General features: G+C 44.7%; 1 protein-coding gene across 5 annotated transcripts in view; it reads left to right on the forward strand.

Moving 5' to 3' along the window:
- Positions 1–2757: 2757 nt before the first annotated feature.
- The window catches only part of LOC110485820 (septin-9), an 83507-nt gene continuing 59435 nt past the window's right edge, over positions 2758–26829 (forward strand). For 2 of the 5 annotated variants that reach the window (XM_036940486.1, XM_021557002.2), the window contains exon 1: positions 24246–24522. In XM_036940486.1, coding sequence (XP_036796381.1) covers positions 24468–24522 — 55 coding nt within the window. In that variant the 5' untranslated portion in view covers positions 24246–24467. Of the gene's footprint in view, positions 3135–17356; positions 17467–24245; positions 24523–26829 lie in introns of those variants that run through there. The other 3 variants (XM_021557003.2, XM_036940488.1, XM_021557004.2) reach the window with 3 other exon arrangements.

Genomic DNA, 26829 nt, shown 5'->3' on the forward strand with positions numbered 1-26829 from the left:
AACCAATGTGTACATTTAATTACACCAGGCAATACTATGAAAACAGTGACAGGTGCTCTGCTGTGGCCTCTCCCTTGTAAATCAGAAAAGACAGTCATTTTTCAGACAGTACCAGAAACTGTAGTAGTTAAATGTATGCTCACCAGAGGGCAGCAAAACCCTGATCATGTAGACCTATATAAGTGTATGAGGAGATGCCATTGGCCATGTTCGAGAGCATCAAATCCATGGTGCATTGTGGGTAAATGGTGACCGACTGACTGATCTACTAATATTCAAGAGTTGTTATTTATGATGCAAGGTGATTTGTCGATCAGTCATTCGGCAGTCGGCTGCAATGTCGAACAAGCCCAATGGTCACGTTCTGCTCAGACGTTGCTTGCATTAACCAATGGTTGCATGCCACGTCATCGACTGTCATCAACTGACATATTGCTACAACATGTGGTAAGCAGATACTTAAAATACCTATCCAGGCGTTGTAAGATCTGTCAGATGTCAAACGTCTAAGCTCAGGAACACAGAGAAAAACGTCTAAAATAATTTGAATACATTTTTAAAGCAGACTTCTAAAAATGTAGTCACAGCTTGTAAACTAAAATGGCCAACAGAAGTCTACCCACTGGGCACACACTGGTTGAATCAACGTTGTTTCCACGTCCTTTTAATGAAATGAAGTTGAATAGACGTCTGTGCCCAGTGGGTATTTTGTCACAGCATTTTGTTTTAAACAATTGGCAATTGTTGTTGTTTTTTGCACATTGAGGTGGCAGTTATGTCAACATCATTCATAGCAAAAAACTGACCACCAGAGAAGGCTGGTGGGATGAGTTATAGGAGGCTGGGCTCATTGTAATGGCTTGAATTGAATAAATGGAAGGGTATCAAACACAAACATATGGAAAAAACGTTTGACTCCGTTCCATTAATTCCATTCCAGCAATTAAAATGAGCCCGTCCTCCTATAGCTCCTTATCATGACTCCAAATCAATTGCACCACATTGGGTCATTGGATGTCCCCTTTAGCCTTGTCAGGGAAATGCCCCGACTCTTAGGCGCTGCCCAAATGCTCTGTCTAATCGCACATACGCCTCGAATGCAAAACAGGTTTGGAAACATTTGTAACTTAACTTTAAATGCGAATGACAACATTTTTCAAACACAAAACATACACTTACTGTAGACATTACACCGTATAGCAAAGTTGCAGCCAGCTGTGTTTTGAGTAACACCTGCTTCTGACCGGAAATGTGGAATGGAATGGTCCAATGGAAATGTGAGTGCAGCGTGAGAGGATGTGTCATTCCATGGCTGAAGGCTGTTACAGCTGGGTGCAACTTTCTAAACTGCTTACACTAAGAGTATCTTTTGTATTTGAGAGATTCTTACTCACTGGTATAAAAGTTAAGTTACAAAGGTTTCCAAAACCGTACTGCAAACTAGGATTATGAACGTTTCTAAACGTTAAAACAGAGCGTCGGGATTGTAGTTCACATAGAGCCAGTTGTGATCCACACCTTCAGTTTACAACCCAAAAGGCTATAAGCCCCCTTGGGTTCTCGAGAGCTAGTGTGGATTTAGATACGGCCCAGACAATAGGAGCTAACCTGCCTATTTCAAGTTAAATATGAAACTTAAGCTATGAGTATAAAATATTATGTGAGTAACTAATCTCATCCATCTTGAATTCTCCTCTTTCCCATGTTATTTATTTAACTAGGCAAGTCAGTTAAGAACAAATTCTTATTTTCAATGACAGCCTAGGAACAGTGGGTTAATTGCCTGCAGAGCGACTGATTTTTACCTTTTCAGCTCAGGGATTTGATTTTGCAACCTTTCGGTTACAAGTCCAACACACCTGACAGGTGTGGCAAATGAAACAGCATGATTGTTACACAGGTGCGCCTTGAGCTGGGGACAATAAAGGCTGCTGACATATGCAGTTGTCACACAACAATGCCACAGATGTCTCAAGTTGAGGGAGCATGCAATTGGCTTGCTGACTGCAAGAATGTCCACCAGAGCAGTGGCCAGAGACTTGAATGTTCATGTCTCTACCATAACCCACCTCCAATGTCATTTTAGAGAATTTGGCAGTAAGTCCAACCAGCCTCACAACCGCAGACCACGTGTAACCAAGTCAGCCTAGGACCTCCAGATCCGGCTTCTTCATCTGTGGGATCATCTGAGACCAGCCACCAGGACAGCTGATGAAACAGAGGAATATTTCTGTCTGTAATAAAGCCCTTTTGTGGGGTAAAACCCATTCTGATTGGCTGGGCCTGGTTCTCAATTTGGTGGGCCTATGCCCTCTCAGGCCCGCTCTTGGCTGCGCCCCTGCCCAGTCATGTGAAATCTATAGATTAGGGCATAATATAATTATTTCAATTGACTGATTTCCTTAAATTAACTGTAACAGTAAACCGTTAAATTGTTGCATGTTGCGTTTATATTTTCGTTCAGTAATAGAAACATCTGAGCCATTAATATTTATAGGTCTAAATAGGGTGTTTGTGACATTTCACACCACAATAAAATGCAATGGATGTGTTCTAATTTACGAATAGAACCTCCTCGATCTTCCATGTAATGGTCAGTAGAGCGACATTTTGGGGACGCCAATGAGCTCAAACAAATGTATTCCATAGGGCAACAACACACGACGTCGTCTCTGCGACCTCTCTCTTCATATGGATTGACTGGATGCTTACGTACGGATGATGTCATGCATGGAAAGCGCAACACTAAAATAACAGCATGGTCATAGGTGGGACGTGCGTAAAAGGCACATCAACATCCATTCCTGCCACTGATGCACGCTTGATTCCGTATGCACGCTCGTGTGGTCTGAAACTTGGAGCATCCCACGAAGTGCACATCAGGCTTGGTGAAACATCCAGCGACAATAAATAATACAGTCTAGGCTACGATACATTAGAGTTGTCTACTCGGTTTGAATTGGGATACGGTGAACGGTTACCCATGAGCCGCGGCAACAGTGCGAACAGTGAAAGGACCAGCGGGATCTACTACAAGAATACTTGGACGAATACTCAATACATTTTTTGGAGAAAACGTTGACTAAATTGTCTCCCAAACGATCAGAACATGAAGAAAAGTCCTGCGAATTCAGGTATGTTGAGAAATGTGTTATTATTGTGGAACACACTATTGTGCGCCCAACCCGCAATTCCAAGTTGCTTTATTTCCAAATGATCTTGAAGGCTTGTTGTAGCTGATGTGATATTTTTGAGTACATGTCTGTCTACTGTGTATTTTCAGCACTTAGTTTGATTCCTTTGTATTTTAATTATTTTAATATGAACCTCCTTTTATATACATTTCTGAATATATTTTAGTTTAATGATCTATCGGCTAGTGTTTTTCCCTACATGTCTGCATGTGTACCAACTATATCCCTGGATTACCCTATATTTTCATTACTTGCATGACTTGTCATTAGACAAATCAAAGAGCCTACACTTAAACACAGGGAGCAGTACAGGTCAGTCGCCTCTACTCCTTTTCTCCTTTTTATTATCAGACTCTTTACTTTGATTTCTTTTATCATTCTCTCGCTCTTTGTTTTCATTTTCTTCTCTCCCTCTGATCAATGTGTGTATGCAGACTGAGTGTACTCTACCTAGAGGAGAGCCCCCTGGACTTCTCTAGCCATTAAGGCCTCTGTCTCATTATGCATCATCCCTTTGTCCTTCTCCTTCCTGCTCTCTGTGGCTGTGATGTGCTGGCCCTCTCTGTGGCTGTGATGTGCTGGCCCTCTCTATGGCTGTGATGTGCTGGCCCTCTCTGTGGCTGTGATGTGCTGGCCCTCTCTATGGCTGTGATGTGCTGGCCCTCTCTATGGCTGTGATGTGCTGGCCCTCTCTGTGGCTGTGATGTGCCGGCTCTCTCTGTGGATGTGATGTGCTGGCCCTCTCTATGGCTGTGATGTGCTGGCCCTCTCTGTGGCTGTGATGTGCTGGCCCTCTCTGTGGCTGTGATGTGCTGGCCCTCTCTGTGGCTGTGATGTGCTGGCCCTCTCTATGGCTGTGATGTTCCGGTCTCTCGCTAGGCTGCACTCTATTAATACACACAGTGGTGTGTGTGTGTGTGTGTGTCACAGCATACCTCTGCTCACTAGCTCCTCTCAGACCCCATCTGTGCTTCCCACTCGTTCCCAACGTTCAGGACCACAGGACGGGCTCCTGGGATCAAGTGGATTAGAGAATCGGAAAAGAACACATGCTGATGCCACAGTGTTTTTTTTGTGTGTGTTGGGATTCATGCTCAGGTCACAGTTGGCAATACACCACAAATAGATCAGGGACCAGGCTAAGCATCATTAAGTCAGTATGTGACCTTTCAGAGGGAAGGAGAATGGCCTTTAAAGCAGGACCTTTTCCTACATAGCATTATCCTCAGCAGTTTATGGGGTGCTATCAGTGATTATCACTGTATGTCGGCTCCTATCTCTGTTTATCATCCCAGAGACCTGGGAGAGCTCTGATACTGATACCAGCCCTCTCTTAGTGGTGGTGTTGAGACAAGCCAGACAGCCTGTCCCAAAACACTCCCTAACCCTTCTCCTTGGGCCTATCCTTTCAATATTAAATCTGTAAGTTGTTAGCAATATGGTGGAAGGTCCCCCACTACGCTGCTTTAACCTATCCAAGCCCTTCAGATCTGCTTATACTGATACCAGTGCTCTGTTAGTGAGGATGAGGCGAAACAGAGGCCCACTCTGAAGGGAAACGTACCCAGGGGCTTCTCTGCTTAGTTCAAGCTTTGCATGGATGCGTCCTGATTAAGGGACCGCCACCGGCTCGGTTGCCTGTATTTCTGAGCTGATTCTTCATGAGTTATGATGATGCTCTGTTCTAGCGGCAATTCTGGGCTTGTGTAGTTGTCACAAGTGGAGATGTTGAGAGAAATGTGAAAAAGCACCTGCACCAAAAAGGCTAAAAAAAGCACCTGCCTCAGGTTGGCAGTGGTCTATTTCGCGTTGGTGTGATTAGCGCTGGTCTATTTCGCATTGCTGTGGTTAGCGCTGGTCTATTTCGCGTTGCTGTGGTTAGCGCTGGTCTATTTCGCGTTGCTGTGATTAGCGCTGGTCTATTTCGCGTTGCTGTGGTTAGCGCTGGTCTATTTTGCGTTGCTGTGGTTAGCGCTGGTCTATTTCGCGTTGCTGTGGTTAGCGCTGGTCTATTTCGCATTGCTGTGATTAGCGCTGGGTTATTTCGCGTTGCTGTGATTAGCGCTGGTCTATTTCGCGTTGCTGTGGTTAGCGCTGGTCTATTTCGCGTTGCTGTGGTTAGCCTGGTCTATTTCGCGTTGCTGTGATTAGCGCTGGTCTATTTCGCGTTGCTGTGGTAAGCGCTGGTCTATTTCACGTCCCTGTGGTTAGAGCTTGTCTATTTTGCGTTGCTGTGGTTAGCCCAGGTCTATTTCGCATTGCTGTGGTTAGCGCTGGTCTATTTCGCGTTGCTGTGGTTAGCGCTGGTGTATTTCGTGTTGCTGTGGTTAGCTCTGGTCTATTTCCCGTCCCTGTGGTTAGCGCTGGTCTATTTCCCGTCCCTGTGGTTAGCGCTGGTCTATTTCCCGTCCCTGTGGTTAGCGCTGGTCTATTCCCCATCCCTGTGGTTGGCGCTGGTCTATTCCCCATCCCTGTGGTTGGCGCTGGTCTATTCCCCATCCCTGTGGTTGGCGCTGGTCAATTTCCCATCCCTGTGGTTAGCTCTAATCTATTTTGCGTCGCTGTGTAACAGCGGGGGTTCCTTCTCCCTCATCTACTCTCCTCCTCAGTCTTCAATTACTAACAACCAGTGGACATACAGTTGAAGTCGGAAGTTTACATAGACCTTAGCCAAATACATTTAAACAAAGTTTCCACAATTCCTGTACGATCACTTTATTTTAAGAATGTGAAATGTCAGAATAATAGTAGAGAGTGATTTATTTCAGCTTTTATTTATTTCATCACATTCCCAGTGGGTCAGAAGTTTACATACACTCAATTAGTATTTGGTAGCATTGCCAAATTTAAAAAGTTTAACTTGGGTCACACGTTTCGGGTAGCCTTCCACAAGCTTCCCACAATAAGTTGGGTGAATTTTGGTCCATTCGTCATGACAGAGCTGGTGTAACTGAGTCAGGTCTGTAGGCCTCCTTGCTCGCACACGCTTTTTCAGTTCTGCCCACAAATTTTCTATAGGATTGAGGTCAGGGCTTTGTGATGGCCTCTTTAATACATTGACTTTGTTGTCCTTAAGCCATTTTGCCACAACTTTGGAAGTATGCTTGGGGTCATTGTCCATTTGGAAGACCTATTTGCGACCAAGCTTTAACTTCCTGACTGATGTCTTGTGATGTTCCACATAATTTTCCTACCTCATGATGCCATCTATTTTGTGAAGTGCACCAGTTCCTCCTGCAGCAAAGCACACCCACAACATGACGCTGCCACCCCCGTCCTTCACGGTTGGGATGGTGTTCTCCGGCTTGCAAGCCTCCCCCTTTTTCCTCCAAACATAACAATGGTCATTATGGCCGAACAGTTCTATTTTTTTTTCATCAGACTAGAAGACATTTCTCCAAAATGTACGATCTTTGTCCCCATATGTCGATATAGGACTCGTTTTACTGTGGATATAGATAATTTTGTACGTGTTTCCTCCAGTATCTTCACAAGGTCCTTTGATGTTGTTCTGGGATTGATTTGCACTTTTTGCACTAAAGTATGTTCAGCTCTAGGAGACAGAACGCGTCTCCTTCCTGAGCAGTATGATGGCTGCATGGGCCCATAGTGTTTATACTTGCGTACTATTGTTTTTACAGATTAATGTGGTACCTTCAGGTGTTTGGAAATTGCTCCCAAGGATTAACCAGGAGGTCTACAATTATTTTTCTTAAGTCTTGGCTGATTTCTTTTGATTTTCCTATGATACCAAGCAACGAAGCACTGAGTTTGAATGTAGGCCTTGAAATACATCTACAGGTACACCTCCAATTTACTCAAATGATGTCAATTAGCCTATCAGAAGCTTCTAAAGCCATGACATCATTTTCTGGAAGTTTCCAAGCTGTGTGAAGGCACAGTCAACTTAGTGTATGTAAACTTCCGACCCACTGGAATTGTGATACAGTGAATTTTAAGTTAAATAATCTGTCTGTAAACAATTGTTGGAAAAATGACTTGTCATGCACAAAGTAGATGTCCTAACCGACTTGCCAAAACTATAGTTTGTTAACAAGACATTTGTGGAGTGGTTTAAAAACAAGTTTTAATGACTCCAACCTAAATGTATGTAAACTTTCTACGTCAACTGTAGATATTATTAGATATTTTTTTCCACACAGAACAAGACATGTTTTGTGTCTGATGTCTCCTATGAAGGCAAGGCCAGAGAATCTTCATCTGGACAGAGGCTTCTGTCTGTCTGCCTGCCTGCCTGCCTGCCTGCCTGCCTGCCTGCCTGCCTGCCTGCCTGCCTGCCTGCCTGCCTGCCTGCCTGCCTGCCTGCCTGCCTGCCTGCCTGCCTGCCTGCCTGCCTGCCTGCCTGCCTGCCTGCCTACTTACTAACTAACTAATGGGCTGGATGTACCCATGCTGTTGCCTATTTTCCAGTAACAATCTCCAAATGAAAGTGTGGTGGGGGCTCAGCAGAGTAAATGCACTCCCCATCTCCCCATCTCTCTCTCTCTGTACACATGAGTGAACCCAGTCAGCTGCACTGTACACTGACTCCTCTCAGGATTCGTCCGCACACTGAATGGACCTTTTGTGCTCAGGAGTTGCTTAAGGGGGTGTTATGAACGTGTTACACTTGCTATTTTTTTAAACTGGCCTCCATAATGAAGTGGGTGTCAGGTCTCTAAAGTGCATTAGCAGCAAGCCTTTCAACGACTTAATAGCAAATAAAACGTAACGTCCCCATCTGCATGATTTGTCATCAGGAAAATCGTTATCCTGACCTACAGCGTTTTATATTCTAGTCTTCAGCTAAGTTAGTACTAACAGGAAAGAGAGACCAGAAATAAATGTATTGTTAGTGTGTTTGAGTTACTAATCAGTAACAGTGTTTTGTTTGTCAGATTGTTTGTGTGTGACGTAGTCGTCCCTAAGGGGGGAAGCACTCCCGGTGATGTCATTGATGTGAGGAAGTGACAAAATGATCTCAGCCCTGTGTACAGTATTTGGCTTAAGGAGGCTGTTGGCCCAGTTGCATCAGGTGTGTAAGTGCTGAATCAGATTAGTGCTGGGCTGGAACAAACGCCTGCATACTGTGTGAGTGTCCCTGGACACAGAATTGAGCAAAACAGTAGTAAAGGGATGCTGTTTATCGAGTTGAGCAACCCTGCATGTAATAAGGAACTTTGTATCTAGTTTTTCTCATTGGGCTCCAGTGTGTCAGCCATCCTCCTACTCAGTAGCACAACGGCAGATCCAGGTCCCGTAGTGACCAAGCAGCAGATGAGGAGTCAATACTGCTCTTTACGTCTCCTAAACAATGCTGCCTTACAGTGAAGCCAGCTCGTTCCCTGAGTCTGAGACACTCTGTACTGGACCAAACCCAACTCACTGTGGATCGTGCTTCCAATGGTTCACAGAGTTTGAGCATGGTGCTGGCAACACAAGGGTTGTGGATTAGACTTCCCACACGGGCCCATTGGTTGTTAATGTGCGTCCTGTGTCATTGTTAATAATGTTGACTATTCTGTCTCTTTAGAATAAAGTGTCTGCTAAGTGACGTATTAACCTCTCCCGTTGATGAGTATCACACCAGAACTCCCACCCAGAACTCCCACTCAGACCTCCCAAGGGACTTGGTGTTCTGTGAATTTGCGTATCCGCACAAACGGTTCCATCTCCATTTCCTGCTGGAGAAGCTTTAATCTTTCATTAGCCTAATCTTAAGCCCCGCCCCCATAGGAAGTAACCCATTACTTATTATGGCTCATTTGTCTCCTGTCTCCCCAGGTCCAGATGCCTCTATGATTAGCCTCGCTGTGCAGGAATGCCCACTGACGTTTTGTTTCGGAATGCCGTCAAAACCGCCGGAAATACTTTGGTGCGCTCTGTGACATCATTAGCCAGTGTGTCAGAGTTCAACTCTATATAAGGATGTTGATTTGTGTAACACGCATGACATTTCAGCTTAAAGCCTAGACCCCCCAAAAAAACCTCCACACACACACACACACACACACACTTAAAACAGAACACTGAAAACAGGGCCATGTCACTATGGCTTAGGGTGATGGGCAGTCCTCTAGTGTTAATCATTATTTAGTTATATAACTTATATAAAACACACACACCTTCTGTTGAGAGCAGCTGTCATTAACAAAGCATAACTAATGAGCTAGTCATTATTGCCAAGCAGATTAGCTTGTAAACATAATGCGGACAGTCATATTAGAGGGTAATATAGACTGGGTCAGTCATCTAATCAAAAGAACAGATTTTTCTCCAAAACTGTTTATTGCATTTCCGCAGCTGCATTAAAAACAGTCACTGTCTGAGTAATGGCGTGTGTTTTTAAAAAATAGTCGATTTTAAAAGTACTATGGTAGGTAATATGGATGGCCATGTCAATTAATAGTTGCATAATGTCCCAGTAGAAGCCACGTAGGGCATATTTAACGCTCTGAGGTCTTGTATTTATCTGGGAGTGCTCTGTGACCAAACTCCACATGCACAGACACTACCACTGTTTGTGTGTGTGTGTGTGTGTGTGTGCGCGCGGAGACTGTTTGGGTCAGTGCAGCAGATTTAGACATAAGCAGCCTGCCATGCTGATTACAGGGGCACAAGCCACAAGGAACCACAGGAACTCTTTCTCTCTCTCTGCCACTCCATTTCTCCCTCTCGTTCTCTCACTCGCTCACTCACTCCCTCACCATGACTCCGTTTAGTCTAATTCGCGGAGACAGGACAGAGGTGTGTGCGTGGGTGGAATTATTGTTGACTACCTAGCCCTCAGTCTTGTTTGTCCATACACTCTGTACCCTGCTGTGTGTTAGGCAGCGCTTACTGAATTGATAAGGAATCCAAGCCACTGTTGATTTGTTTTCTCAGTGTCAACAGTTGTCAGTATTTAACTCCATCTGTCAGTTCTATCAACTCTATCAGCCATTCAAAATGCTAAGTGTGGTTCTGATAGCCTGAGTCCAAGATCTGTTTGTGCTGTCTTGCCAACTCCCTTGCTATGAGTGTCATGCCAAACAAGTTGGAACACAAACAGATCAGAGACTCAGGCTAGGTCTGGGCTAGGTAGAGCCGGAGACTCCCGGGCCTGGACCCGACACTGTGAGGATAGATCCCATTCTGGTCTGTCTGCTGCCAGCTTCCTCCAGGCTCTAATTACTAACTTATGGTGAGGAAATATCCAGCAGATAAACCCAGTACCACCACAGCCACGCTGGGGAGGGACAGACAGGCGGACTGCAGTCCAAGCACTTTTACAACACTTTGATTTAACTTCTTACTGACCTGGAATTGGGGTGGGGGGGTGGGGGGGGAGGGGGACTTTTGGAAAGCAAAAAGTCTGTCTTTGAGTTAGAGTTGAGAAATGATTGTACATACTAGTTTGTGTCTGTTTTGTCCTGTGATCAGCCGTTCCAAGAGTGGTTACTCAGCCTTCGGGGCCTTGCTTATTCCGCTATATATTGGCCATGAAATTCATTCTCTATTTGGTTATGAACTGGGAAGTGTAACTTCTCTCACTGACTGGTTTACACCAGATCATCTTTAACCAATGAAAACCATTGAGAGATTGCTGGCAAACAGAACCGTCAAATACCAAGTCTAATCACTGTCTTATTGAAAGCAGGCCTTGCTCATTAACTCAACCACACATAATCTCAATCCGCGTCTTTACATCGGGTCAATTGCCTTCTATCTGCCCTGTGGCAGGAAATGCCAATCTAGCGAGTGGGAATTAGTGCATGTGTGAGAGTCCTTAGATTCCCCCAGAGCCCCAGTGAGCCCCACTCACTCATCCCCTCTCCCCCAGCATTTGGACACCATCAGTGGGGAATATGGGGATTGGGGATGAGCATGTGGCTGCCATCGGGAGCAGAGAGAATCGGGTGATTGGATCAAATCAAGGTCCCTCAATCAGGCTGTGTGTGTGTGTGTGTGTGTGTGTGTGTGTGTGTGTGTCAAAGGCTCTAGATTAGCAGCTGCTGTATGTGTCGTAGCAGGGTTTTTATTTAAGATGGTGACACTTTTTAGAACATTGCAGATAGAAATTAATATGTAGAGCTTATCGATTCCTGAATGTTGTAAGAGCATGATCCCCAGGCCAGCAGGTCTGGTTGTAGGAGCAGGGCAGGAGACACATGAGAAGGACTGTGTCTGACAGAGAATAAGGGAGCTGCGCTGCGTAGCGCTGAGATGAGGTCATAGATTGTGGCTGCAGCGACGAATCGGGCACAGTCTGTTTTATTTTCTCTCTCTCCCTCGCTCCCCTTTTATTCTGCATCATCAGCTCTGACTGTATGTTTAGGAAGGCGGTCTAAAATTGTGTGTGTGTGTGTGTGTATCATCAGCCCCCCGAGGCCCTTCCCCAGATGTGCAGAAGACATGCTCCTGCAGAGGGAACCTCCTGATCTCTCCTCCCTTTTACCTTCACTCCTCTCTTCTTCCTGTCCATTTACATTCGGCCCTTTCACTACCTCCTCCTCTCTTATATTTACATTCAGTCCTTTCACTACCTCCTCCTCTCTTATATTTACATTCAGTCCTTTCACTACCTCCTCCTCTCTTATATTTACATTCAGTCCTTTCACTACCTCCTCCTCTTTTATATTTACATTAAGTCCTTTCACTACCTCCTCCTCTCTTATATTTACATGCAGTCCTTTCACTACCTCCTCCTCTCTTATATTTACATTCAGTCCTTTCACTACCTCCTCCTCTCTTATATTTACATTCAGTCCTTTCACTACCTCCCCCTCTCTTATATTTACATGCAGTCCTTTCACTACCTCCTCCTCTCTTATATTTACATTCAGTCCTTTCACTACCTCCCCCTCTCTTATATTTACATTCAGTCCTTTCACTACCTCCCCCTCTCTTATATTTACATGCAGTCCTTTCACTACCTCCTCCTCTCTTATATTTACATTCAGTCCTTTCACTACCTCCTCCTCTCTTATATTTACATGCAGTCCTTTCACTACCTCCCCCTCTCTTCTCTCTCTCTTTTCTCTCCCCCCTCATCTTTAATCTCCTTCTGACTGTTCTGTGTCCTTCATAGTGCATCACCGCCCCACAGGCATGTCTATACTAGTGGTCCGATGTGTGCTGGTCCAGTCCTTGACTCTTATGTAACTAAATGTAACATGTTGTGGGTCAGGCGTTTGGCCATAGGTCATGTACTAAAGTGACGGCTTCCATTTAATGTGAGCCCTTAGGCTCATCATGCAACGTCAGTAGCCTCCAGCTTTTTTGGGCTTGTGTGTTTGGTCTTGCATGGGTGCTTCTGTGTACATGGCGGTCCGCGTTCTATGCCCATCTGCCCTACTGCACAACGTGTGCTTGTGTGTTTACAGGATGTACGGTCATGCGAGAGAAATAACAGCCCTCTTCTGAATAACAGCCTTCCTCCGCTGTGTGTGTGTGTGTGTGTGTGTGTGTGTGTGTGTGCGTGTTTGTAAGTGTGTGTATGCACATGAGTGTGTGTGTGTGCACACGCATGTACGTGTGTGTATGCTAGAGGTCAACCGAATAATCGGCATGGCCGAATTAGGGCCGATTTCAAGTTTTCATAACAATCGGTAATCTGCATTTTTGGATGCCGATTGCACTCCAGGAGGAGACTGTGTGTCAGGCTGACCACCTGTTACGCAAGTGCAGCAAGGAGCCAAGGTAAGGTGCTAGCTAGCATTAAACTGATCTTATAAAAAACAATCTATCTTCACATAATCACTAGTTAACTACACATGGTTGATGATATTACTAGGTTAACTAGCTTGTCCTGCGTTGCATATAAATTAACAGGCACCGCATTGATTATCATCGAATCACAGCCAACTTCGCCAAACGGGGGATGATTTAACAAAAGCGCATTTGCGAAAAAAGCACAATTGTGGCACGACTGTACCTAACCATAAACATCAATGCATTTCTTAAAATCAATACACAGAAGTATATATTTTTAAACCTGCATTTTTAGTTAAAAGAAATTCATGTTAGCAGGCAATATTAAACTGGGGAAATTGTGTCACTGTATATGCAACAGTTTGGGCCGCCTGGCTCGTTGCAAACTAATTAGCCAGAATTTTACATAATTATGACATAACATTGAAGGTTGTGCAATGTAACAGCAATATTTATGGCACAGTCCAAGAAGGGCACTTCTCTCTCCAGAATAAGCTCTCTCCTGGCAATTTGTGCACATTCATTGTTTCATAACTTCATTTTTTGAATTGTTTGAGTTTCATTGTTAGTGTCTATCAATTCCCCATTACATACAGTAGCTCACCAGAAGTACATTTGACTGTTAATTCCTATAATTTCTAATCTACAACATTTATTTGGTTACGGTAATGTCTGTTAATGCTTTCAATATATTATTATTCCAGTCGTTTACCCGTTTCTCATTGTCGGAGTGGACACGTTGTTTGGAGAGTGCGTAACCTATACTACACTTGTAAGAAACACGTTTTGGTTTATTTCATTCCGTTTACGTCAATTTAGCCATTGACAGGAGCACTCCAAACAAAAGACAATGTTGAGCAAGGACGCGCGCCTGGTTACGCATAGAAGTAGGCCCGGCCTATAGGCTTCTCAACGTAATGTTTTCTTCACCTCAAACAGCGAGGAAGCCTAAGTCTGTTTTTACATCCGTTCAGACTAACAATAGTTCCTCAATGTATTCGAAAAGTCTTTCCAGCTCTCTCCCTTTTTCATAACCACTCGGTGTGAAATGACAAATGTCAAACATCATAAAATGGGCCTACCTGACTACGACTTATCCCTTGCGCAAATAGCCAACAGCTGACGGCACAGAATATTTTATACAATGTTGCAAGGAGCTTCAGGCCAGACCCAAGTTAATAGCCGATACAATGTTTCAAGTTCGTTACAGAAAGGCCACCTGTAGCCACTGCCGGCTGAAATATTTTTAGTTGTTTGCTTTATAGGCTATTTTTACATGGCAATTAAAGTTACTTTTTAGGTTTATCATTTTGCATTTAGAATTGGATAGAATTTTGATTAACCTCATGACAATGATTTTGCGATACGGAGACATTATTATAAATAAAATAATTGTTCCACATAAATGTGCATATGAAAACCACAACTGGTCCGCAGATCAGTAGAAGTTGTAAGATAAATTGGCATTCCACGTGAGAAAGTTGGCCGACTCCTCGTGTAGCCTATTACCGGCAACTTCTGGAGAGTAATAGCAGAATCTGCGAAAGCCAGCGAGAGCTGGATGGTCGGGACAGGTTAAGGTTTTTTTCTTCTGGATATCTTGTTCTCTGGCTCCCTCTTGAGTCATTTTGTGTCTTATTTCATCAAACAGTGAGCTTAAAGCATAAGACAAGCTCAATGCATATAAAGTGGATTTTAATAAAAACATATGTGTGTCTATCACAGGAGGTTAGTGGGAGGACGGGCTAGTGGTTATGGCTGATTTCCATATGTTTGATGTCATTCTGTTCACTCTGTTCCAGCCATTTATTATGCGCCGTGCTCACCTCAGCAGCCTCCACTGATATTTATTTTCTCCGTTGGGGACAGCGCTAGTGTGGAGGGAGGTTCTCCTCCAGCAGGCAGGTTGGGATGATTTAGAGGGGAGATGGTAAAATGTATGAGTGAGACCATCCCTCTACAGATGGACGCTGGTCTCTCTCTCTCTCTCCTTTCTCTACAGATGGACGCTGGAGCTGGTCTCGCTCTCCTCTCTCTACAGATTGGAGCTTGTCTCTCTCTCCCTCAAATGGGTCTCAGCATGGAGCCAGTACAGTACAGCCCTGTTGAGGCTTATAGTAAACCAACGTTGAGTCAGAGCTGGCTTACCGCAGCACCACTGTTTAAATACCGTACACATATCATACATGAAAAAGTGTGTCACCAAAAGATACTGCTGTTTTGTTAGCTGTCTGAGTGTCACTAATAGGAAGTCACAGATTGTCACTTGTGTTTCTGTGTGTGTTTGTGCGTGTGGCCGCATGCGTGCCTGCTTGCATGAGTCTGTGTGAGGCCACAATGCTTTTGGGCTCAGGCCAAGGGTCTGACTCGATCTCGCCTGGCCAGCTGAGCACTGACTAGGTCCAGGGTAGACCGGGTTAGTGCTGCCCTTTGGCTGCCCTAAAGAGTTCTCCTTAATTAAAACATGTCATAAGCATTCATTGCATTCTACTAACTTTGTTATTGCGCAACAGCTTTAACAGAAAAGGGATCTTTTTTTTTATATTGCTAGTCTTGGCCCAGATTAGCTCTGCTTTAAATGTCTGAGGACTAAGCAGCATGAGACACCCCCCCCCCCCCCCCCCCCCCAGCACCACACACACATGCTAAAACACACGCATGCACACACACACACACATGCTAAAACACACGTGCACAGTGCAGGATTTGGTGGAATCAGCCAGGGGCCTTAAAACCGGGCCTCTATTTTTGACAGACTTGGGTAACATTGACAAACACCATGTGGATGGAAGTTGGCTTCTTCCCTATGACTGAGTTCCTCTTTAAATCAGCATCAAAAAAGCGAGAATTTAGATCTGAGTGTAGATCTGATCTGTTTCTTTGTGTGACCTTTAGTAACCACACAGTACACGTGTGTGTGTGTGTGTGTGTGTGTGTGTGTGTGTGTGTAGACACACACCTACAAAATCCACACACACCCCTATCCCTCCATCCAGTCCCTCTACTCCCCCACACAGACATATGGCCATATGACATGAGCAAGGAGGTGCAACGGAGGGGGAGAGACATACAGTACGTCTCCACAGAGATGGTTTAGGTCAGAAGAGGGACCCTAGATAGCCCTTTTTAACAGAACCCCGTTATGTAGATACAGATAACCCCACTGCTCATCCATGCCGGTCTCATTCCCACTAGGATCCAGTGTGTGTGTAGAGTGGGGTGTTTGTGTGTGTGTGTGTGTGTGTGTGTGCCACAACTCCGTGATCTATTGGCCATGGGGCACCCTTTTTATGACTGGTTCCAACTTCCTTGGGTCCCTCATACAGTTGATGCAGCCTTTTTAAAAAGAGGATCTTACAATGAGGGAAAACCCAGAGAATATTTGTGAACTCACTTCTGATCACACTCTTTGGCAGAGAGACTGTAAAGTTTGGCTACGGTTGAAGTTTTTGACAACGTACAAGAAATCCCTGTCGACACGTACACCATCCCCAGCCACGTCTCTTGTATCAACACCTCACCTTCGATAAAGCCTGGCGCTTGTCATCGGGGTGAGCCAAGAGAAACAATTTGCCCTATCGCAACTGTAGCATATTACTGTCCTCACCCAGCCGCGGTTACTGTAGACTAAACTAAAACAGCCCAGGACAGGTCACATTCACCTGAAAGAGCCAAAGGGTTTGTCTCAGTCATGTTTCCGCTAAAGCTATCTAGATAGCTAAGTCGCTAACTCTGGCTAGCTAAAGTCGCTAACTCTGTAGTATCTAGGGAGGGATCGGATGTCCCTTTGAGAACAAATGGAAAGGGCAGGGAAGTGCTTGTAACTTGGGCCGCCCTCTCCCTTTCACTCACACACACACATGGGTGTGTTTGTTTGGCTGTTTTCTCGCCCAGACGGCGGCTCGCTAATTGACCCTTGACCACGCCTGGAGAGCAAGGTGGAGGGTCAGAGGTCAGAGTGCGTCCTGCTCTCCTGGCGTCAGGGGAGCGGTTGGAACGGGAGTGGGGTTAGGGGTGGGCACTATGGAATGTTTCAGGTCTGTTAAGTGGCTCCAGTGTTTGTTTTTCCTGATTAAACCCAAGTCAATAGAACTGGAGATACTCCGGGAGGATAGAATACATCGTCTCCGGTCAGGAAATGTTAAAGTTCCTCTATAACTCACTCAGTTGAGTGTAATGTTTTGAGAGTGTTCTTCGTCCTCTTACCCCACATTTACCTTGTACCCTCGGCGTCTTAGAATGGTGTCGAAGGTCCCAACACGTACAGTATCAGAGTGTGTGTGTCTGATTGGGGGCTGTTGAATGGAGGTAGCGGGACGCTTGAGTTCCAGGACCCTAGAGAAAAACGAATTAAAAGAGCGAGAACTTCCATATGATCCGTTCTGACACTGCATTATCACGGCAGATTGAAGACATTAGCACTACAGAGGGAGGGAGGGGGGGGGCGAGAGGTGACTAAGTCAGACAGAAAAAGGGGAAGTCTCCAGCAAAAAAAAAAAGGGAGGGAGAGAAAAAAGACAGACATTACATGTGGCTATCTGAGGCTGCGAGCAAGTAATGGAGCGAGACAGAATAGCCGGTAAGTTCTGGGCTCTCAAACTTTTTTCTTCTACATAGTTTGGAGCCGTTTTCATTGAAGAAAAGCTGCTTAATTTACTCTGTTCTAACTCACTTGGTAACTTTGCTGCCTCGCCTGTGTAGAGGAAGCCACGAGTCATTCGGGGTTCTGTTTGCTTCGTCGGCCAATACAGTAGACGCTGGGGCACCCTGTCTGTCTAGTCCGCTTGCCTCACTACTGTTTGAAAGAGTACAGGACTAACTAAATCATCTTGCTAGTAAATTCGACAAGAACATGATCATCGGCTCTAATGATGATTTCAGTCTTCTCACTTTGGATTTTTGTTGTTGTTGTTGAATTCACTCCGTTTTTAAGGGTTGACTTGTAATAGTTTACTCTACAGCTGGTGGTAGTCTTTGTCTCTCTTTCTGACACGGTCAGCTGTGAGATACTGTCTTTACTGAATGTGCTTGTCTGCATGCGTGTGTGCGTGAGAGGGGGGCATCATGTGAAGAAGTGTCTAAATCACCATGACTACAAGGTATCCTGGACACTACTATGGAAAGAAATGTGGAAAAGCCACAAAACCAAACATGCAATTTGTGACTGAGGCATTGCAGTAGGATTGCATTGGATAGGATGGAATAATGATTCACCACAGTTGACCTTGATGTGGGAGCTGGACTATAGATAGACATGATTAACTCTGAATAATGTCATAGCCATGCATACGAGGGAGTTTATGCTTGATTTCAGTCATCTGGATTAACTATGATTGATGGGAAAGTCTCTATTTTTAGTTATGGGATGAGGCATGAGCTCATGTCTCATGTCGTCGCTAATATGCTTTTTTTCCCGGTTGTGGCCTCCGCCAGCGTCTTTTCAGGAAAGCCTGGCACGTCCCACACACTGTGTCCTGTCCGACTGCATGTCTTGTCATGCTGTGTCCTCCCCGCTGTTTCTCTCAACTTCAGGGTTGATATTCCTCCACTTCCCCTGTTAATGTCACTCTCTCTCTGTTTACACACTGCTATGACTGAAGCTATCTCTGATCCATAGATCTGCCTTATCAGGTCTTTCATTGGATTTTCAGTTTTTTTGGTAAGTTTTGAGTTGTAGAGGGGCTTCTAAACTGGCCCATATGGGCTCAGTCTGGATTAAAACGATAACGCTAATCCAACAGGCTTGTGGAGATTAGCGTCGGACATCAAGCCGAGCGTCACTCTGAAAATGAACCTTCATTCAGCTGCTAATGAGATGGCTCCGCTTCAGCTCAGTGAGTCTGATCTGCTGTGCAGACTCTGTATAGTTCTAGATTAGACCACAGGGAGGCATTGTTGCTATGTGAGTTTTCCCTTAGCCATCTGTTTCTGCAGGCAGTCAGTGGAGTGCACCACCATTTCACTGAGTACTGTGAAAAGTTCCATGTGGATGATTCATATTTTGCAGACAGGGATTTCTTTCTTGTGTGATTTGGAAGAATATAGCAAAGTCGGACATTGGTGGGGGTGAGGAGAAGTGTGAGGTTTTTCCACAGCCCGAGCGTTTGGTGGCAGCAGTCGCCTTTCATCCAGGAAGCCCTGGGTTGAGCAACTTCCTCTTTATTTTGTCTTTATAGGGTTGTTTTTTAGATATGTTGCTACGACAACCCCCCCCCCCCAAAAAAACAACAACAACAACAACAACAACAACAACACGTAACTTGTTTTGAGAGCTATATGAGCTACAGTATTGTCTTAACGGGACATTTTGGACCCGTGTTATGAGCCTCTCTACCCTCTCCGTTTTGTCTCTGTAGTGTTTCAAACCTCTGCTATAAACCGTAGCATCAGACCTCAACGGTACGGCCGTAGCCTCTCTACCCTCGGCTGTGCTGGATTTAAGATAATATGTTCAATGTGATGTCTTATTGATCATCTCTAAGTATTGGCAGCACATTGGGCTATAATGTCAGATAGTTGACTCCCTCATTGTGTTTGGCTGCTGCTTCAGTGATAAAATTCGAAATCTATGTTTAATAGTGGAAATGAGAGGAAATCAGAAATGCCATGTCCATGTCTGTATTGTGACATTTTAAATGGAGATGATCAGTACAGGATATCCTGTTGAGTGACGCTCTCATCACAGCCATGGCAGGCTATTGGTGGCTGAGGTGTGAGTTGATAGACCTGTTGAGGTCAATGCGGAGGGAGGGAGGGAGGGAGGGAGGTGGCGATGGGGCTTTGCTCTGAACACTTACATGCTCTGGATCAACACAAGGCCTGTTCAGTGTGCCACGTCAGCTTACTCATCCTTCGGCTGCTGTGTGTGAATATTCCTTTGCATTCGTTTGGGTTTTGCACAATGTACACAGTGCAGTGAATGCTAACGATAGCCAATGCAGTACCCTTAAGACACAGCACAACAAACGCATGCAAGACTCCACTCACACACACATGCACACCACCCAGTGGCGAACCCCCTGTCGAGGAAGTTGCAAGGCTCTTTGTGTTCCATACAAGCAGTGTACAGGATTTCCTCCATGAGTCAGCTGTCGACACTTCTACCTTCCCACCTCTCTGCACACTACCTTTTTATTGTCTGCTAATATTATTATTTCTCCACTAGGATAAGACCGGGCACAAAGAACATGGCCCTGGACATTGAGAACAGGAAAGTCGGAAACTGGGCGGGCAGGCTCAATGGAAGCCCCGCCTTTTGGTGTTGGGAGTTTGGCTGGTACTAGGCTATTAAATGAAAATGATGGAACAGGGGTCGAATCATGGTGTTAGCTTAGTCATGATCTATTCGTCGATGGATACTGGTGGCCCTGAAGGTGTATCACGGCAAGGGCCAGCTCTCGTGTGGCCCTTGTATGATCTACGGGTCTGACTGGGCCTTGCACCAGTGGAACATTCATTGAAGGTGTGGAAAATGCTAATGTAACCTGTAGGGAATGCTACAATAATGGTACTTTTAGATGGTACGGGGTAGACGGTAGATGGCAAACCAGATGTCATTGTTTTCAATGAGAGCACGACAGTAAACGCCTTTGAGGTTGGCGGTGAATGCCGTCAGGTAGATGGGACTTGCCGCCAGAGTTCAAATATTGAAACTTTTGCCTTCTGCCATGTCTCGCTATGTTCTGTTCTTTATTTTTGTCTTATTATCTATCCTAATGTCTAGTCACTTTACCCTGCCTTCATGTACATATCTACCTCAAATACCTTATTATTATCTATCCTGATGCCTAGTCACTTTACCCTGCCTTCATGTACATATCTACCTCAAATACCTTATTATTATCTATCCTGATGCCTAGTCACTTTACCCTGCCTTCATGTACATATCTACCTCAAATACCTTATTATTATCTATCCTGATGCCTAGTTACTTTACCCTGCCTTCATGTACATATCTACCTCAAATACCTTATTATTATCTATCCTGATGCCTAGTCACTTTACCCTGCCTTCATGTACATATCTACCTGAAATAGTACTACTGCACATTGTACTGGTACTCCCAGTATATAGCTACATTCTTCTGTATTTTATTCCTCTTGTGTTACTATTTTTGTATTTTTTTTGTTAACTCTGCCTTGTTGGGAAGGGCTTGTAAGCGTGTCACAGTAAAGTCTACACCAGTTGTATTCGGCGCCTGTGACAAATAAAATGTGATTTGATGACGACTGGTAAGATGTTCTTTGCGTCCCTCGTCTAAACGCAGCATAACATGACTTGTGAAAAGGCACACTTCATCGCACAGTGTTTTTTTTTATGCCTGATGGGCAAAGTGTGAAATGATCCAGTCAGGCTAGGAGGCCTGGCGTGTTTACAAGTTCTAGTTGGACAGCTCTCTCGTGTCCTTGTTCTCTCTCTCTCTCTCTCTCTCTCTCTCTCCTCTGTCTCTGTCTGTTTCTGTGTGTGTTATTATCCCGTTTTAATTGAGTAGTTTCTCTACTCAAGATTTTTATTGAAGCCACGTTTATTTAGCTCTGTTAATACCATCAGCAGTCATCAGTGCACTGTTGCCACGCTGTCTGGACTGAAAGGTCAGGACAATGCCGTTTTTAAAAGGTGACATTTTAGAGGAACTGTCTAACCTCTCGCACGTGCGCACACACACACACACACACTCATAAATGGAGTTGATGTGGGGCGACTGGTTTTGTCACTTCCTCGTGATAAACGTCTGTGGTTTTGTTCCTATTCGTCTGAAATTGGCCTGACGACCAGGTCTGCAGGTAGAACCAGGGAAGTATTAGGAGGCCCACACAGTAAGTGACAAAGCTAAACCCACATCATGCTGGAGCGAGATGACGTGAAGTAACAAGTGTGAATATGATGAGAGTCCTAGACCAGCCTATCCTATAAGTACATTGTACTGACCCAAACCGGCACCCTTTTACACAAACAACATGCATCGACACCACAGCTCTCCTCTCTCTCTCGCTCTCTCTCTGCCATTATCCAGAACCCGGCTGTATTGTTTTGGTGGGGATTTTTCTACAGTTTAGCCCTGAGCCTTCAAACACTGTTTACTGGGCTATTTCAGGGGTACTGAAACACACACACACGCGCTCCAGATGTTGTTTTGAAAATCCGTCTCTCTGTGCCTGGGAGGGAGCCATCATCTGTGTGTGCGTGTGTGTTTGCGTGCGTGTTTAGATAAATATATGCTGGCTGGGGAGGTGTGTATTTCGCACTGTGTGTTTTTAGGTTTAATTGAGGACTGGGGCTGTGTGGCATATGGTTTACAGTACTGCCACTGAGTCTGAGTACCAGGGGGCCACACACTGCTACGTTTGACCGAAGATACGTACATGAATGCACAGGCATGGGTTAGTGAGGATGTAACACAGATGCACGCGCACACATCCACGCAGGCACACACACCACACGCCTATACACAGCTGTCAGGTTTTACTGGATGTGTGATACACACAATGTGGGTATGTGAGGCGGACTCAACCCATGGTTGCTTTCAGCACTGAGGCAGCCTACACAATCCATAGAAGACTGTAACCTTTCCAACACAGCACAAGTGGTAAAAAAACAAAACATGGTATCCATCTAGAAGAGGTATTCCAGTCCTATAACTGGTATATATCATAAACACACACACTCCATAGTCCTTGGACACATACACACACACACACTCTCTACCTGGCAGCCTCTGGCCCTGGTCCCTAGACACTCGCCATACAGAGGAACCAGAACACACAATAAAACACAGCAGGACCGCTCCTTGACTTGAAGCTGTTAGGGTGAGGCGATGCCAGCCACCAGGTGGGCCCACTTCCAGAGAAGTGAGTGTTCTTTAATTAGAGAGGTAGTGAGTCTAAGGATGAGTCTGAAATGGACCCCTGTTCCCTAAAAACATATACATTTTTTTATTTAACCTTTTATATAACTAGGCAAGTCAATTCTTATTTACAATGACATCCTACCCCGGCCAAACCTGGACCACGCTGGGACAATTGTGCCTTTCCCTATGGGACTCCTATCATGACCTGATGTGATGCAGCCTGGACTATACTATATAGTGCACTACCTTTTTGACCAGGGCTCCTATAGTGCACTACCTTTTTGACCAGGGCTCCTATAGTGCACTACCTTTTTGACCAGGGCTCCTATAGTGCACTACCTTTTTGACCAGGGCTCCTATAGTGCACTACCTTTTTTGACCAGGGCTCATATAGTGCACTACCTTTTTGACCAGGGCTCCTATTGTGCATTACCTTTTTGACCAGGGCTCCTATAGTGCATTACCTTTTCGACCAGGGCTCCTATAGTGCATTACCTTTTTGACCAGGGCTCCTATAGTGCATTACCTTTTTGACCAGGGTTCAAATAGTGCTCTACCTTTTTGACCAGGGCTCATATAGTGCATTGCCTTTTTGACTAGGGCTCCTATAGTGCATTACCTTTTTGACCAGGGCTCCTATAGTGCATTACATTTTTGACCAGGGCTCATATAGTGCTCTACCTTTTTGACCAGGGCTCATATAGTGCATTACCTTTTTGACCAGGGCTCATATAGTGCTCTACCTTTTTGACCAGGGCTCATATAGTGCTCTACCTTTTTGACCAGGGCTCCTATAGTGCATTACCTTTTTGACCAGGGCTCATACAGTGCTCTACATTTTTGACCAGGGCTCATATAGTGCTCTACCTTTTTTGACTAGGGCTCATATACCTTTTTGACCCTATATAGGGAAAATGGTGCCATTGCAGATGCAGTCAGACTTTGTGTCAGGAAAGCACCAGAGAAGTGAGTGTTCTTTAATTTGTGCTAGAGAGGCAGAATTACATGTTTATCAATAACTACTGAGGTACTTAGTCCCACTCCAATTGAGCTAACATGAACTGAGTGGCTTGAGTTTTATGAAGGCCATTTTTGAGGGCCTGAGCTTTCTGGTTGATTAGATGAAGCCAGGAAGTTGATTAAGTGGCTGTGTGACAATTCCCCTGTTGGCTCATGTCTTTTTACAGACTTGACACACAGACACAGTCATTTTTATATTTAAAAACTATTTAACCAGGCAAGTCAGTTATTAAGAACAAATTATTATTTACAATGACAGCCTAGTGGGTTAACTGCCTGTTCAGGGGCAGAATGACAGATTTGTACCTTGTTAGCTCAGGGATTTGAACTTGGAACCTTTCGGTTAATAGTCCAACACTCTAACCACTAGGCTACCCTGCCACCCCTCATTGAGAGGGAGGCGGCAGGCAGGGAGATGCACAAAATAAAGGGAGGGAGTTTCTCTCTGAGGGGAGGAGAGGAGGGCTTGCTTTTCACTCTCTGAAGACTGAGTGCTGCGATGTAGTGCCAGGCATAGGAGGAAGCAGAGAAAAAAATAAGTTGCTCCTTTAAGAAAGCTGTTGGATTGGATCAGATCTACTACTCAGCACTCTGGTTTTTTACACTGGCTCCTAATTTGGGATTTGTTTAGAATCAATAGAGGGACTCTGGAACGTTACCTTGATTGGGAAGGGATTTGGGAATTCTGTTTACTTGGATATCAAACCAGCAAGATGTCTGACTCCAAGGTTACTGCTCACTTGGACGGAATTATCTCGGACTTTGAAGGTTTGTCTTGTTTTGATTACTCTCTTTTACTTGTCACAGACGTTCCTATCGACAGCCAGTGGTGACTAACGACTGACGTCAAAACTACTATTTCTAGATCGAATTTACAATTGAGTCACTAGCCTTTTCCACTTAACAGCACTGGTCTCTCTCACTCTGTTTTTGTTTCTTGAGTTTGTTTGCACACACATTGGACATGTGTTCATGTCCAGTCTCTTTTTTATTTGACCTATATTGAACCAGGCAAGTCAGTTAAGAACAAATTCTTATTTTCAATGACGGCCTAGAAACAGTGGGTTAACTGCCTTGTTCAGGGGCAGAACTAGAGATTTGTACCTTGTCAGCTCAGGGATTCGAACTTGGCCAACGCTCTAACCACTAGGCTACCCTGCCGCCCCTCTTAATCCGAGTCTGCTATTGATTATATGGGGTTAGAGCATTGGGCCAGTAACCGAACGGTTGCTAGATCAAATCCCCAAGCTGACAAGGTAAAAATCTGTCGTTCTTCCCTGTAAAATAAGAATTTGTTCTTAACTGACTTGCCTGGTTAAATAAAGGTAAATACAAAATATCCTAGTTACGTCACTGTCAGTATTGACAGTGCTACTCCACCACAGGAAACCTTCCAGCTGAAAGCATTAAAGGGACTCATAGTAAAGCCTCACATCTGGCCACCGCATCAAACCCCCATTCATTCACAACTCCTCAGTGTGTCCTCTGTCTCTCTCCTTTGTTTTCCTAGCTGTCCTGTGAAGCTAGCATTGATTTCCTTTGTTGTCCTCTTCCTCCTCCGGTCCGAGTGTGTCCTTACCTCCAGCTGTGAGAGGTCTGACAGGTGCCACACACACACCCACACACACACACACACACGTTTGTTTTGCTATCCTTGTGGGGAACAAACAATTGATTCCCATTCAAAATCCTATTTTTCCTAACCCAGCGTTTCCCAAACTCAGTCCTCGGACCCCAAGGGGTACACATTTTGGGTTTTGGCCTAATTTAACAGCTGATTTAAAATGATCAAAGCTAGATGATTAGTTGATTTATTTGAATCAGCTGTGTAGTGCTAGGGCATAAAACAAAACATGCACCCCTTGGGGTCCCAAGGAACGAGTTGGGGAAACCCTGCCCTAACCCCTAATCCTTAATCTAACCTTAATCCTAAAACTAACTCTAACCCTAATTGTAAGCCTAAACCTAACCGCTGAAGCTAAAAAAAAAAAAGCCTTATCCCTTGTGGTCTTGACAAAATGTACCCATTTGTCTGAATTGTCCATGTTTTACTATCCCTGTGAGGGCTCTGGAGGCCGATACGTAAAGCTTATTAAAGAGCAGTGATACTATCGAGAGCAGTGTGCGGGTTTCTTATTTTTATCCCCACAACGATTGTAAAAACCAAAACCCACACACTTTGAACTGAAAGTGTGTTTCCTCCGTCAGATCTGAGAATCTGAATGTGTGACTGAACACAGTTAAACATGTCAGTATTGTTCATTTCATTTCTTTAGGGTCACATGGACACAGTCCAGAACTTGATGAGCGTCGAGTTCTCGCTCTCTTGGTCAGATCGGTATATGTGCATTCACTCCCTTAGAATTACACTTCTGGAGTTTTGAGTCAGTGAAGCTCAAAACAATATCAGTCCGGGCATGAGGGTTAAGACCTTGTTCTTTGACAGAAAGGATTGTGGTGATCTCTCCATATTGGACAGACCAGACTCTATCTCCCACATCTGTAGGTTTATGTCCAGGTAGTTTTGTTTAGTGAGTGATTATGTGTTCTGAGGGAGTGTGCCACTGTTTGGGCAGGGAGAGGAAATTCCACCGAGAGTGAGACTGTGTGTGTGTGTTACCCTGCCAAAAATAGGTAAAGTAAACATGTGTTCTATTGCCTGGGCTCTCTTTTAAAGTGGCATGTGTTTATGTATATTTGGTGGAGTGTCCGTGCACTTTTATGACCATATTTGGGTGCTTGTGCACCACTTTCTTTTGTAAACTCAGTTTAGGTACAGTGTGCTGTTAACTTTCCATTAGCAGTACTATGTGATCAAATGGATGAACAATACCATATCAGTGCCATGGTAACAGGATGGTGTCAGCCACCCTGTCACTCAGCCTGTCCTCTCAGGCAGTAGTGGATTCTGCTTGAATCTGATACTCTCTGGTATCTGATCTGGGGCCGTGTAGAAACGTCACTATTGGTCACGCACTGCTGCTGAAACACAGCTGACGTCGGACTACTCTGCCATTTACTTGCAAATCCAGTCTGGTCCGTGTTATGTCTGTCTCAAACTAGAAGTGTGGGGAT

This window comes from Oncorhynchus mykiss, chromosome 13 (assembly GCF_013265735.2).
Source record: "Oncorhynchus mykiss isolate Arlee chromosome 13, USDA_OmykA_1.1, whole genome shotgun sequence".
NCBI lineage: Eukaryota > Metazoa > Chordata > Actinopteri > Salmoniformes > Salmonidae > Oncorhynchus > Oncorhynchus mykiss.